The following is a 14,834-nucleotide window of genomic DNA, read 5'->3' as shown; positions in this document are numbered from 1 at the left end:
ATAATTAAATCCAATTTTAATTAATTCAGTTTTCACATCTAATCTTCAAATCCTGAAATGTTTTCAAAGTATAAACTTCCAGACATCCCAAAAAAAACTTGTGCAAAGCACGATACCTGAGATTGGAGCCTAGATCCTCCAAGACCATGTCAGTGACATCGGTGCAGTGTTCAGTCAGCTGTTTATTGCAGGACATACTGCAAGTATTTATTATGTAAATACAGGAATCTTGTGAACCTATCCACAGTTGGCTGGAATCCACTCCCAACATACAGTTCTAAAAATAAATGTTTAATTTAAGCAGCTTATCTCAATAAAGAATAAATTTAGTTTCACCAAGTCTGAACGGCGAACACGTCTGTGAGGCAAAGCGTGGCACTGAACCAAAGCTGAAGATACCAACGTCAGGCAGAGCCGTGGTAGTAGGGGACTCAATCGTGAGAGGTACAGACAGGGGTTTCTGCAGCAACAAGCGGGATTCAAGGATTGTGTGTTGCCTCCCTGGTGCCAGGATCCAGGACATCACGGACCGAATGCAGTGCATCCTCAAGGGTGAAGGTGAGCAGCCGGAAGTGGTAGTGCATGTCGGCACAAAGGACGTCGGGAAGAAGAGGAAAGAGATTCTGCAGCGTGACTTTAGAGAGCTCGAAAGAAGGCCGAAAAGCAGGACCTCCATGGTGGTTATCTCTGGTTTGCTTCCAGTTCCTCATGCTGGTGAATGCAGGAACAGGGAGATACGGGACCTGAATGTGTGGCTGAGGAGCTGGTGCAGGGGGCAGGGATTTCGATTCGTAGACCACTAGGATCTGTTTTGGGGTAAGGGTGGATTGTACAAAACGGACGGGTTGCACCTCAACAGGCAGGGGACCAGCATTCTGGCAGGCAGATTTGCAATTGCTACACGGGTGGTTTTAAACTAAATAGTGGTGGGGGGTGGGTTCAAATGGGATAGACAAGGATGGAGTTAAAGGGAAAGAGAGTATAGGAATAATTAAGAAACATCCCAGAATTAACCGGACAGAAAGCTCACAAAGCAATAGGAGAGAATGGTAAAGTGTAATAGGAATCAATGTGGAGGCTGAGATGAGCAAAGGATTAAAAGTACTATATATGAAAGTATAAGAAGTAAAGTATATGAGCTTGAGGCTCAGTTAGAGATTGGTAGGTATGACATTGTGGGGATTACAGAGACATGGCTGCAGAAGGATCAGGACTGGGAACTGAATATTTAGGGGTATATTTCGTATATAAAGGACAGGCAGGTGGGCAGAGGAGGTGGGGTAGCTCTGTTGGTGAAGGATGGAATTCAGTCCCTTGCGAGGGGTGACATTGGGACTGACGATGTCGAGTCACTGTGGATAGAGTTGAAGAATTGTAAAGGTACGAAGACACTAATGGGAGTTATCTACAGACCCCCAAACAGTAGCCTCGATAAAGGGTGTAAGTTGCAGCAGGAGTTAAAATTGGCATGCAACCAAGGTAATGCCACTGCAGTTATCAGGAAATTTCAATATGCAGGTAGACTGGGAAAATCAGGTTGGTTCTTCTTGGACCCTAAGAAAGGGAGTTTGTAGAGGGCCTCCAAGATGGATTCTTAGAGCAGATTGTACTGGAGCCTACCAGAGAGAAGGCAATTCTGGATTTAGTGTTGTCCAATGAACCAGATTTAATAAGGGAACTCAAGGTAAAGGAACCGCTTGGAGGTATTGACCATAATATGATTAGTTTTAATCTGCAATTTGAGAGGGAGAAGGTTAAACCAGGAATGTCAGTGTTGTAGTTGGACAAAGGGGACTATGAAGGCATGAGAGAGGACAAATGTGGGTCCCTTGAAGGCAGAAACGGGTGAAATTATTATGGGTAACAAGGAAATAGCGGAAGAGTTGAACAGGTACTTCGGATCTGTCTTCACTAAGGAAGACATAAACAATCTCCCAGATGTACTAGTGGACAGAGGATCAAGGGAGACAGGAACTGAAAGAAATTTGCATTAGGCGAGAAATAGTATTGGGTAGACTGATGAGACTGAAGGTTGATAAATCCCCAGGGCCTGATGGTCTGCATCCCAGGGTACTCAAGGAGGTGGTTCAAGAAATCGTGGACACATTAGTGATCATTTTCCAATGTTCAATAGATTCAGGATCAGTTCCTGTGGATTGGACGGTAGCTAATGTTATCCCACTTTTCAAGAAAGTAGCGAGATAGAAAACAGGGAATTATAGACCAGTTAGCCTGACATCGGTGGTGGGGAAGATTATTAAAGAGGTAATAACGGCTCATTTGGATAGCGGTAACAGGATTGGTCCAAGTCAGCATGGATTTATGAAGGGGAAATCCTGCTTGACTAATCTTCTGGAATTTTGTGAGGATGTGACAGGTAAAATGGATGAAGGAGAGCCAGTGGATGTGGTGTTTCTAGACTTTCAGAAAGCCTTTGATAAGGTACCACAGCGGAGGTTCGTGAGCAAAATTAGAGCACATGGTATTGGGGGTAGGGTATTGACATGGATAGATAATTGGTTGGCAGACAGGAAGCAAAGAGTAGGAATAAACTAGTCCTTTTCAGAATGGCAGGCAGTGGCGAGTGGAGTGCCGCAAGGCTCGATGCTGGACCAGCAACTATTTACAATATATATTAATGATTTGGATGATGGAATTAGAAGTAACACTAGCAAGTTTGCGGATGACACAAAGCTGGGTGGCAGTGTGAACTGCAAAGAGGATGTTAGGAGGTTGCAGGGTGACTTGGACAGGTTGAGTGAGCGGGCGGATGCAGTATAATGTAGATAAATGTGAGGTTATCCACTTTGGCGGCAAAAATAAGGAGGCAGATTATTATCTCAATAGTGTCAGATTAGGTAAAGGGAAAGTGCAACGAGACCTTGGTGTCCTTGTACACCAGTCACTAAAAGTAAGCGTGCAGGTACAGCAGGCAGTGAAGAAAGCCAATGGCATGTTGGCCTTCATAACAAGAGGATTTGAGTACAGGAGCAAAGAAGTCCTTCTGCCATTGTATAGGGCCCTGGTGAGACCACATCTGGAGTATTGTGTGCAGTTTTTGGTCTCCTAATTTGAGGAAGGACGTCCTTGCTATTGAGGCAGTGCAGCTTAGGTTCACAAGGTTAATCCCTGGGATGGAGAGACTGTCATATGAGGAAAGATTGGAAAGACTAGGCTTGTTTTTACTGGAGTTTTGAAGGATTAGAGGGGATCAAATAGCGACATATAAAATTATAAAAGGACTAGACAAACTAGATGCAGGAAAAATGTTCCCAATGTTGGGGGGGAGTCCAGAACCAGGGGCCACAGTCTAAGAATAAAGGGGAGGCCATTTAAAACTGAGATGAGAAGAAACCTTTTCACCCAGAGAATTGTGAATTTGTGGAATTCTCTGCCACAGTGGAGGCCAATTCACTAGATGAATTTAAAAGAGAGTTAGATAGAGCTCTAGATGCTAGTGGAATCAACGGATATGGGGAGAAGGCAGGCACAGGTTACTGATTGTAGATGATCAGCGATGATCACAATGAATGGCGGTGCTGGCTCGAAGGGCCAAATGGCCACCTCCTGCACCTATTTTCTATGTTTCTATGACTATGCAGTTTTATTACCTCTGATGGATTATTCTGTATTTACTCAACCTACTTTTCACGTTGCATTTCACATATCTTTAATGCACTTTATCCCCCCCCCCCCCCCCATTAAAAGTAGTTTTGCGGTGAACTCACCAATTTTGAGTTTCCTACTTGAATGCAATGTTGCTGAATGCACCAGGATGCTGCATCCATGAGCACTACTTTTCCTTCACTTAAAGCACACCATAACTTTGGATTTGCATTGTTGCCCTCTTCTGGGTAATTTGAATTACCTAACAAAATATATTTCATTAATGATTTCATACATGATTAAGTAAAAAATAAAAATAATGAAACTTTTTGCTATTTCTAGCAACACGATGGTTTCAATTTAATGATCTAGAATTTTTTTAATATCAAGTCAAGGTCTAAGCACAATTTCAGCTTACAACATAATTGTTCACTCTTACTTGCTATAACAAGAGATGATTCAAACTTCAGAAATAATGCTGGTTTAAAAAAAAGTCAGTGCTAGAGTAACTCAGTAGTGGGGGGGGGGGGGCGCTAGAAGGGAGGAGGAGCAAGAGGACAGAGCCTGGCAGGAAATAGGTTGTTATAGGTAAGGGGAGTTTTTGATAGGCAGATGGTTGGACAAAGGTCAGAGATGAAAAGACAGAGGTGCAAGAGGAAGGAATATAGATGGAATGAGAGGACGAGGGGAGAAATAGGTGCACGTCCATATGGGGCACAAGGTAGAAATGGTGGGTGCACGGGATATAAAGGGTGGGTGTAGTTGAATCCTTGTAATTTAAAATTAACATTACACATAACCAAGCGAACGGTGAGATTTCCTCAACCTCCCCACAGGTTACATGTATTTTTCTTGTTTTCCTCTCCTCAACCAGGTAAATGTAAGCTGGAGCTCAATGTCAATAAAGAGCTTGTATATCTATAGTACTAAAACTCTCGTTTGTTCGCTTGTTCCTGAACTACAGCCAAAACTTTGGAATTGCATTGTTGCCCTCTTCTGGGGGGAGAGGGCGGGGGGGGAGGGCGGGGGGGAGGAGAGGGTGCTGTACCAATGCAGATGTGGTTTGGGCCCAACGGGTCCACTTGGTCTAGTCCTTTCTTATTAAACAAAGTACAAGAGAGAGCTTGGATATTTTCACAGTGAGATGCCGATACAACCAAATCCATGCAAGAAAGTAACAATAGATAATAAACCACAACTAGTCACATTTATTTTCTTCCTTACAACTGAATCAGACAGTGCTCACGCAGTTTAAGAGTGATTTATTTTCATCACCGCAGATTTGGTAATATTCCATGAAGACAAAAAAGTACTATTTTAGGTCAATAAAATTACTTGATATAATTGCATCTAATTACTTTTTAAAAATGACTTATTTTTACCTGGTGCATACAAAAGCGCATTCACAGCTTGGGGACTAGTTTGATCAGCAGAAGGATTTATCTTGTGTTTTAAAGTCTCCAAGGTTGTTTTTGGAACCACTAGAATAAATTTACAATAAAACAGAAACTAAACAAAAATTAAATTAAAGAACCTTGAAAAACACATCAAATTAGTCAGTATCTGTAACTAAAGACTGACCACATATGAGGTTAGAAGTCCATGCACAGAAACATTAATTATCCAATCACACGTGTCCAAGAGTGAGGATAGAGTGCAGGAGGAACAGGGCAAAGTGTGGTGAGGGAGTACAGCGAGAACAGAATCATGGGTGTGAACGGAACACAATGGGGATTGGGGCCAGTTGTGCACATGGGATTCTGAACATGGGGAGGAGTGCAGTTGGGAAAGTGGCACCAAAATGTGGCCAGGATCTGTAACTGGAGACATGCGAAAAAGGAGTGCCCAGTTTAGAAGCTGCCACAAAGGAGAATAGGTTTGGGATGTGGTGGACTCCAAGTGTGAGAGGTCAAGGGGAAGATGGTCGACGGGATAGGCAAGTGAGATAGGTGGCAGTAGACAAGGGCACAAAATGTACATATTTGTGAGAGACTGCATATGAATGCAGCTGGCACAATTGCATTGTGCAACATTGTGTTACTTTAAATCGGTAGTTAATGTACCTGTCACGTGGAAGGATTTTAGAGCCCCCCCCGCCCTTAAACAGTGAGAGCCACTTGTGCAGTTCAATATTTGTTGTTATGTTAGAATGAACATATAATTTTGTCATAATTTAGAATGTAATTAAAATGTATATGGCTTACTTATGGGTCTATTATCAAGTGTTATTACTCTATGCTTCAAACCCATATTTGTGCTTCAAATTATCTTTTCTAATAAACAATGTCACCGCAAAGTCTGGAAAAAAATTATTAAAAATAAGATTGAAAAATCAAAAAAATTAACAAAGATTTTTTGTTCCTACCCAAATTCCTCATTTGGTCAAAATAAGCCAATTTAGAAGCAGCATAAATGGCTCGTGATTGCATGCATCCAACCACAGCATCCATCAACAAAACATTTGTCAATGCTTCCTGAATGTACTGTGGATCCTAAAACAGCAAGTTAAAATATATATTTACTAAAGTTATAAAATGGAACAGCTGTGATATTGAAGAATAATTACACAGTAAAAAAAACTTCGACATTACAGAAATTAAAGATATCAAAATTTTAGAATTTTGAAATTTTATTTTTCTGCTTTATACTTTTATCTACTTATGCAATAAAATAATCTAAAAGCAGATCTCCCAACATTTGATTTTACTAATTCATAATTTTGATGTCCAAAATTCAAACTTTTACATTAAAATTCATAATACGGCGCATAATGCAACTTTTCAGCAAAATTAATCAACTTTTCAACTATCTCCAGCTTTAAATTGTTTGCTCAATAGAGTTTCCATTTTAGTTATTTAGAAGACAACACATTTTCAATATTGGGTTTTCCTCTCTTTTTGTAAAAGATTTACCTTACTAACCCCATTCCTTTCTTAAAGTCCTAAAGTCCTAGGGGTGGCAACGCACATTGCCGCACTGGTGGGTAAGGCTAAGCAGCGCCTTTACCACCTTAGACAACTGAGGAAATTCAGAGTGTCGCTGAGGATCCTTCATTGCTTCTACTCTGGGGCTGTAGAGAGCATCCTGTCCGGCAACATTACAGTCTGGTTTGGGAACAGCTCTGCCCAGGACAGGATGGCCCTGCAGAGAGTAGTGCGTTCGGCAGAACGCACCATGGGAACTACACTCGTCCCCCTGCAGGACCTATACATCAGGAGGTGCAGATCCAGAGCAAGCAAGATCATGAGGGACCCCTGCCACCCCAGTAACGGACTGTTCCAGATGCTACGGTCAGGCAAACGCCTCCGCTGTCACGCTGTGAAAACGGAGAGGATGAGACGGAGCTTCTTCCCACAGGCCATCAGGACTGTCAACTTTGATAACCCCAGAGACTAAATTTTGTCGACACTTTTTGTGCTATGTTTAGTAACTTATTAACTTTATTTATATGCTGTAACTGTAATTATTTTTGTGCACAACCCGCAGGCATTGCCACTTTCATTTCACTGCACATCGAGTATGTGTATGTGACAAATAAATTTGACTTGACTTGACTTGACATACATGTTTGTAGATTAATGGGCTTTGGTAAAATTGTAAATTGTCCCTAGTGTGTAGGATAATGTTCATGTACGGGGTGATTGCTGATCAGCATGTGAGCCAAAGGGTATGTTTCCGTACAATCTAAAGTCTAAAGATACACAACATAGAAATAGATCTTTTGGCCAAACCTGTCCATGGGAAACTTGTTGCCATTTACTTGCACTTGGCTCATATCCCTCCAAACCTTTCCCATCCATATACCTGTCCATCAAATCTATCAATCCCAGTTGACCTGTTGTCAAATCTAACCAGTTTAAATTCCATTGAAATTGAAATTATTGGGGTTTCTGCAATCATTGCAACCATGGACTCTCTTAAAGACATGTCTACATATATAAACCTAATTATTTATAGTGAGGAGAGACACAAAATGCTGGAGTAACACAGCGGGACAGGCAGCATCTCTGGAATGGGTGGCGTTTCGGGTCGAGACCCTTCAGTCCCGTTGAGTTAATCCAGCATTTTGTGTCTATCTTTAGTTTTCAACCAGCATCTGCAGTTCCTTCATACAAATAATTATTTATAGCTCCTCAAGAAAGCAAAAGATTGCTATAAAATCGGAATATGCAGGTGAAATTGAACAGTCTCGATAGAACACAGTTTCTCATGAGAATCTTACCAAATCCATTAAAGTTGATCAAGGGTTTAGATTATTAGTTTTATAAAAACAGTTCTAAAATAGTTAGCATTCAAAAAAATAATCAAACCTTGTATTTATCTGCCATTGTTCTCCCAGCCCACATCTCTTTCACAATCAGTTGCCAAAGATCACGTTCAGTTTTCAGGTTTCCAACAAATGGCTCATTCAGAGCAGTTTTAATTTTCAGAGCTGGGATTCGAAGTGGGAAAAACATCACTGATACGTTTTCAACTTCCTGACAAAAGAGGGAGAAAATATTACATATCAACATTTTTTTAATGAATTACTTCAGCAGTGGCTTACAGTTTACATATTCCAAATTCACATCCTCTCAATGGTCCTCCCTTGTTCTCCTCTCCAGAATCTTGTATCCCCGCCCTAACTCACAACAAGTCCTGCTTACCTCTCATTTGTCAATGCTGAACTACAAACTAAAACTTGATTCACAAATTCTCATCCTTGCATTCAAATTCTGCTATAGTCTTGCCCTTCCGTCTTTCTGTAATCTCTTCATATCTTCAGAGCGTCCGAGATCGATGAGCTTCCACATCCATGAGTTTTCTAACATTATTAGAATTGACTACATCATTAGTGTTTATGCCTTTAGCTAAAAATCTTAAACTCTGAATTCTCTCCCAATTCCTAACTCTTTATCCTCTTTAAACCAAAGCTAACCTCAACCCTGGCTTTGATCATTTTCCAAATATCTCAGATATTTTAAATCACAATAATTTTGTTTCACAGTGCTCTTTAGAAACACATTTAGAATTGTTCTCCAATATACTTCCTAGGCAGAAGTGGTTTGAAAATACAGATAACCTTACTTTAGGATATCAAGCATGCAGGTGCAGCAGGCAGTGAAGAAAGCGAATGGTATGTTGGCATTCATAGCAAGAGGATTTGAGTTTAGGAGCAGGGAGGTTCTGCTGCAGTTGTACAGGGCCTTGGTGAGACCGCACCTGGAGTATTGTGTGCAGTTTTGGTCTCCTAACCTGAGGAAAGACGTTCTTGCCTTAGAGGGAGTACAGAGAAGGTTCACCAGATTAATCCCTGGGATGGCGGGACTTGCATATGAGGAAAGACTGGATAGACTGGGCTTGTACTCGCTGGAATTTAGAAGACTGAGGGGGGGATCTTATAGAAACATATAAAATTCTTAAGGGGTTGGAGAGGCTAGATGCGGGAAGATTGTTCCCGATGTTGGGGGTGTCCAGAACCAGGGGTCACAGCTTAAGGATAAGGGGGAAGTCTTTTAGGACCGAGATGAGAAAACATTTCTTCACACAGAGAGTGGTGAGTCTGTGGAATTCTCTGCCACAGAAGGTAGTTGAGGCCCGTTCATTGGCTATATTTAAGAGGGAGTTAGATGTGGCCCTTTTTGCTAAAGGGATCGGGGGTATGGAGAGAAGGCAGGTACAGGCTACTGAGTTGGATGATCAGCCATGATCATATTGAATGGCGGTGCAGGCTCGAAGGGCCGAATGGCCTATTCCTGCACCTATTTTCTATGTTTCTATGTTTCTAAATAAAAAGCCCCAAGATAATGAAGCATCAAAATGTTCACCATCCTGTCCCCTCATTTTGAATTGTAAGTGACAATAGTGCTGAGTAACCATTTTAAAAGCAATTGCTTTATCTCTCATCTCCAGAGGTCAAATTTGAGGATGATCAGTACATCTCAATAGTTAACTAATTAAGATATTAACCATCGTATGTGTTGTTTATTATTGAATATAGAATATATATATATATTTTTTAAATCTAACTGAATGAAAGAAAGAAAATATATTTTAGAGGGCATTCATTTAAGTGCTAATATACCTACTATATTAGTCTAAAGAAGGGTCTCGACCCGAAACGTCGCCCATTCCTTCTCTCCCGAGATGCTGCCTGACCTGCTGAGTTACTCCAGCATTTTGTGAATAAATACCTACTATATTTGATCATTTGTTATGTGAATCAACGAATGATACAAGGGCTTATGTTTAATTAATTGGGCAGCAGCTCTGCTACAAACTATGTAGTATGACAAGTTATAAACAACAACAAATACCAAGCATTCAGAAAGCTTAGTCATAACAACAATCCATAGTACCATTATATCTCTAAATTTGCAGATTTCAACATAGCCAGGTCTGCCCTCCTTAAGAAGAAATAGTCGTTTCTGTGTCAATGCAATTTTACCAACACCATAGTTGGTCTTCACAGCTGATGACAATTTAAAGACGCTCTCGTTTTTATCCAAATATTCTATCACTTCCAGTGGAAGGTTAACTTCGTGGGCTTCAGCTTCTGATTCTTTCCAAAAATTGTAGAAGTCTCTAAATGTCTCAGGATCAATCTGTTTCAGGTGTCCTTAAATGCAAACAAAATTAAAATTCTCAATGAATGACTTTCATTAACCGAATATCTCTTTCAAAATACACAATTTATTCAAAATAGAATTAAAAGATTCTCCACAGGCATTGGATGTGTTCCAAGAGAAAAGCTTTTAATTTATTTATTCATCTTCCAAATTGTCATTTTTAATGCAACCTACATTACAGTTATGAAATTAATAATCATTACATGTTAAAAATATAAAATTTGAGTAAAATACATACAAATACAATATTCCAGTCGGAAAGCTTAATCGAGGGAGTCATAAATAAACAGGCCCTTAAGCCCTAACTTGTCGACGGCTAACAAGATGCCGCACCCCCACCCCCCCCCCTCCCTCCCCCCGCCCATCCAAGCTAGTGCCCCTGAATCTTTTCTATCAATGTACCTGTCCAAATGTCTTTTAAATTTTGGTACTGTACTTGCATCAAATACTTTATCTGGCAGTTTATTCTAAATACCAACGAAAAAGTAGCCACTTCGTTTTCAATTAAATCATTCTCCTCTAATCTTAAATCTATCCCCTCTAGTTCTTAATTTCCCCAGAAAACCTATAAAGATCACCTCTCAGCCTCCATCGCTCCTGGGAAAAAAGTCCAAACCTGCCCAACCACTCCCTATAAGCTTAGGTCCAAGTCTTAGCAACATCCTCATTCTCTGCATCCTTTCCATCTAAATGGCAACTTTCCTATACCAAACCCAAGCATAATACTCCAGGTGCAACCTCACCAACGTCTTATACCACTGTAACAGAGTGCTCCAATTTTTATACTCAACTCCCGACATGCCAAAAGTTTTCTTCACCATCCGATCTACCCGAGATATGACTTTCAGGGTACTATGTACTTGTACTCTGAGATCCCTCTGCTCTACAACTTTCCCCAGGGTCCTGGCATTAACTGTATGAATCCCAAACTGCAACACTTCACACTTATCCAAATTAAATTTCAATTGCACTCCTCTGTCCTCTTGCCCAGCTGTTCAAGATGCCACTGTAATTATCGATTATCATTTTCACTTGTCTAGAATACAATCTATTTTAGTGTAATCTTCAAACTTACTGATCTTGCCTTGTACCGACCGTCTCATCCAAATCATTGATAGAGATGACAAATGAGCTCAGCACTGATCACTAAGGCACACCATAGTGATAGGCCCCCAGTCTGAAAAACAACGTTCCACCACCACTCTCTTCTTCCAACCATTAATCTAACTGAATCCAGTAACTAAGTCTCCCTGAACCTTTCAGAGCAGTCTACTATGCAGAGCCATATCAAAAACTTTGGAGTTCATATAAACTATGTCTACGGCCCTGTCCTCATCGACATTCTTGGTCACTTCTTCAAATAAAAACTCAATTAAGTTCATGAAACATAATCTTCCATGCACAACACCTTACTGACTATCTCAAATCAACCCTTGTCCATCCAAAGCATGTATATCTTATTGCTCAGAATCCTCTCCAGTAACTTTCCTACCATAGATGTTAGGCTTACTGTTCTATAGTTCTTAAGCTTTTCTTATATTTAACCATATAAAGTAAAGATTGAGAAATCGTGGCCATTTGCCGCAAGATTTTTTACTCCTTAAAATCCATGCAGAATTGTGATTTGGCTTGTAACAAACAAAACTTAAAACTCTTAAATTCATAATGATGACTTTAAAAAATCATGACAGCATAGTAATGTTGCAAGTTATACAGTATGCCGATGCACCAAGACGTATTATAAAGCAGTAACAGGATTCTGGGTCAATTGCATTTGGTCAAAATAGCAATTGTTCTGCAAAATTGCCAAATACAGAATGATCTTCCTCACAAGCAGTTAAAGATAGAAAATAATAGTTGAAGCAAAGCAACATATAAAGCCATAAAAGCTGCTTGAAATCATTAACACAACATAATCATAATTATGCACCACAATCTATTTCAATATAATTTGTATTATGGGTAAAGCAGATAGAGCCTGGATCAGTGCATGGAACCTTGTGGCCATTACAAAGACAATGTTTGCAAGAGGGATAGAATTGGCACTTCAGCATTCCAGAGTCCCAATGTTTCAAATATGAATTGGAGGGAGCCAAAAGTGAAAGAATTTGCATTGGTAATCAGGAGAAATGTCACAGTTGCATTTTGAGAGACATACTGGAGGCTTCATCCATTGAGGCAATATTGGGAACACTTAAAAATAAGAAAGATGCATCACTCTATTGGGATTACACTGTCGGTCTCCCAATAGCCAGCAGGAGATAGAGGAACAGATATGTAGATTAAAAAAGAAATAAAAACAATATGGATGTTATATCGGGTGACTTTGAATTCTTCATTATTGACTACGACTCTCAGTCCAAGAGACTTTCATGGGATAGAATTTGTTCAATATATCCAAATTGGTTTCTTGAAACAGTATGTGGATAGTTCAACTAGAGGATGGACCATCCTGGACCTTTTACGAGAAAACAAACCTGGCCAGGTGATTGTTGTTTCTGTACAAGAGCATTTTGGGGACAGTGATGACAACTCCATAGGTTTTAAGATAGTTATTAATAAGGGCAAGCTGGACCTTGGGGGAAGTACTAAATTAGGTAGGGCAAATTATAACATTATTAGGGTGGAGCTAGGGAGAGTAAACTGGGAGCAGCTATTATTGGATAAGTCCACATTTGTCATGAGGTAGTCATTTAAATACAAGCTGATCAGAGCTCAGGAACAGCATGTTCCAAGTAAGGGGGTGGGATAAGGATGGCAAGATAAAGGAACTTTGGATGATGAGAGCGGATGTAAATTTGGTCAGAAAGAAAAATTGAAGCATATGCAAGGTTCAGGAAGATGAAATCAGGGCCTTTGAGGAATATAAAGAAAGTGGGAGAGAACTCAAGCAAGGAATTAGGAGGGCCAAAAAGGGCCATGTAATGTCATTGGCAAGCATGATTGAAGAGAATCCCAAGACAATTTATACATACATAAAAACATGGGTAGCAAGAGGGCGGATGGGACAACTCAAAGATAAAAGAGGGAATTGATGACAAGAGCCAGAGGAAATGGTCGCAGTATTCACTGTGGCGAAGGACATGGCAGATAATGAGATCAGAGCGGGTTATATATGTCTTAATATGCTAAAGCATTTTAAGATCAAGGTGGTGGTGTTTGGTCTCTTGATGAGTATTAAGGTGGATAAATTCCCAGGGCCTTACGGGATCTATCCCACATTTTTTTTTGAGAGAGGCAAGAGAGGAGATTGCTGGGGCCTTGACAAAGATCTTTGTATCCTCTCTAACCACAGGAGAGCTCCAGGTCATGTAGAAGCAGATATGATAGTAACATTTAAGAGGGTTTTAGATAGGCACATGGAAATACTGAGAATGGAGGGATACGATCACGAGCAGGCATGTTTAATCTGGCATCAAGTTCGTCATGGACATTGTGGGCCAAAGGGCCTGTTCATGTGCTGAACTGTTCCATGTTCTATAAGTGGCAGCAATTAGTATTTCATTCCTTTATCAGATTCCCAAACAGCTTTCAGCACAATCTGCAGATTTACTGCAAGGATATTAAATGAACATCAGTGCCTAGTCTGAGGCCAATATCCCAGCCTTGATGTACTAGTAGCAATCAGTCGGCTATGTTGCATACCCATGCCCTGTGATAGGTGAGAAAAGGTTTCTAAGATACGCTCAAAGCTTTTTGAAGAAATGCAACATCCCCACTATTTTCTGGGATCCTCTGGCCCGGGGCGGCACAAAGTGGAGAAACAGCATTCAATTAACCCTCAAGTTCATGCTTCAAGGTCATTCTTGGCCTGCATAAGAAACATTGCCTTACAAACTGCACCACCTCTCCACCCCACGACCACCTCGGCCATTCAGTCAGCTACTACCTGCCCTATTTGTAGTGGACTCTATGATTTCCACATAAGCATCCTTGGCTATCTCTGTACCCACAAAAGCAGAAAGGTAGTGAAAGCAAGAAGAACAGCAGAAGCATTTCCCATAAAGAACATTTTCAATTTTAGCATTCAATTCTGTTTCTCTGCAAAATCTCCTCTATCAATTTTTTAATAATGTGACGTGATAATGCTTAAAATTTTATCAAATTCATACTTCCCTCTGAAGAAAGATGTGATCTGCACATTAGCTTTAGGGCAACATTTTCATCTCAGGGCAGATTATAGGTCAAAAGCGTTATCCAAAAATATTACATAATTTGGAGTCATACCTCAAACCATGTTGAGGGAATACCGCACCTGTCCAAGCAGTATCTTTTGGATATGTTTGTTTCCAAATACACAGGACAAGATGTTAGAAATCCAAAGTACCAAATGTCAATTTGCTCCCGGTGGTAATGGGAGGCTTATGCACTCACCTATGCTCCTCCGATGTTGAGAAAGGCTAGGCAGACACGTCATTGGGGTTATCAAGTGGGCACCTACTTTCATCGACGTTTCGCTGATTGAACCCACGTCTCCAGTAGGCTCAGCAGTGCATTCTGGCGTCCCAGAACCACCCCCCTCTGCATCTGCCTAGCCGGCTTATTTAATAGAAATAAAATAGCATATCTTCATAAGAATACTTCACTGTTTAAAGAGAAGGTTCTTTCTCGAGGCATTAC

The 14,834-nt window shown here is 40.5% G+C and overlaps 1 protein-coding gene across 7 annotated transcripts in view; it reads right to left on the bottom strand.

Annotated features, from left to right (window-relative positions):
• The window catches only part of LOC144592689 (DENN domain-containing protein 3-like), a 132,010-nt gene that overhangs the window by 10,632 nt on the left and 106,544 nt on the right, over positions 1-14,834 (bottom strand). For all 7 annotated transcript variants that reach the window (XR_013547165.1, XM_078397506.1, XM_078397510.1 and 4 more), the window contains 6 exons: positions 9,945-10,204; positions 7,917-8,084; positions 5,972-6,098; positions 4,989-5,087; positions 3,729-3,868; positions 117-277 (listed from right to left, as the gene is read on the bottom strand). Coding sequence is in view for 6 of the 7 variants with exons in the window: in XM_078397506.1 (XP_078253632.1) it covers positions 117-277; positions 3,729-3,868; positions 4,989-5,087; positions 5,972-6,098; positions 7,917-8,084; positions 9,945-10,204 (955 nt within the window). In the remaining variant the exon portion in view is untranslated. The remainder of the gene's footprint in view (positions 1-116; positions 278-3,728; positions 3,869-4,988; positions 5,088-5,971; positions 6,099-7,916; positions 8,085-9,944; positions 10,205-14,834) is intronic.

Source organism: Rhinoraja longicauda, chromosome 4 (assembly GCF_053455715.1).
Source record: "Rhinoraja longicauda isolate Sanriku21f chromosome 4, sRhiLon1.1, whole genome shotgun sequence".
Classification (NCBI taxonomy): Eukaryota; Metazoa; Chordata; class Chondrichthyes; order Rajiformes; family Arhynchobatidae; genus Rhinoraja; species Rhinoraja longicauda.
The sequence above is the reverse complement of the archived record's forward strand: the minus strand, read 5'-3'. Positions and strand labels throughout refer to the sequence as shown.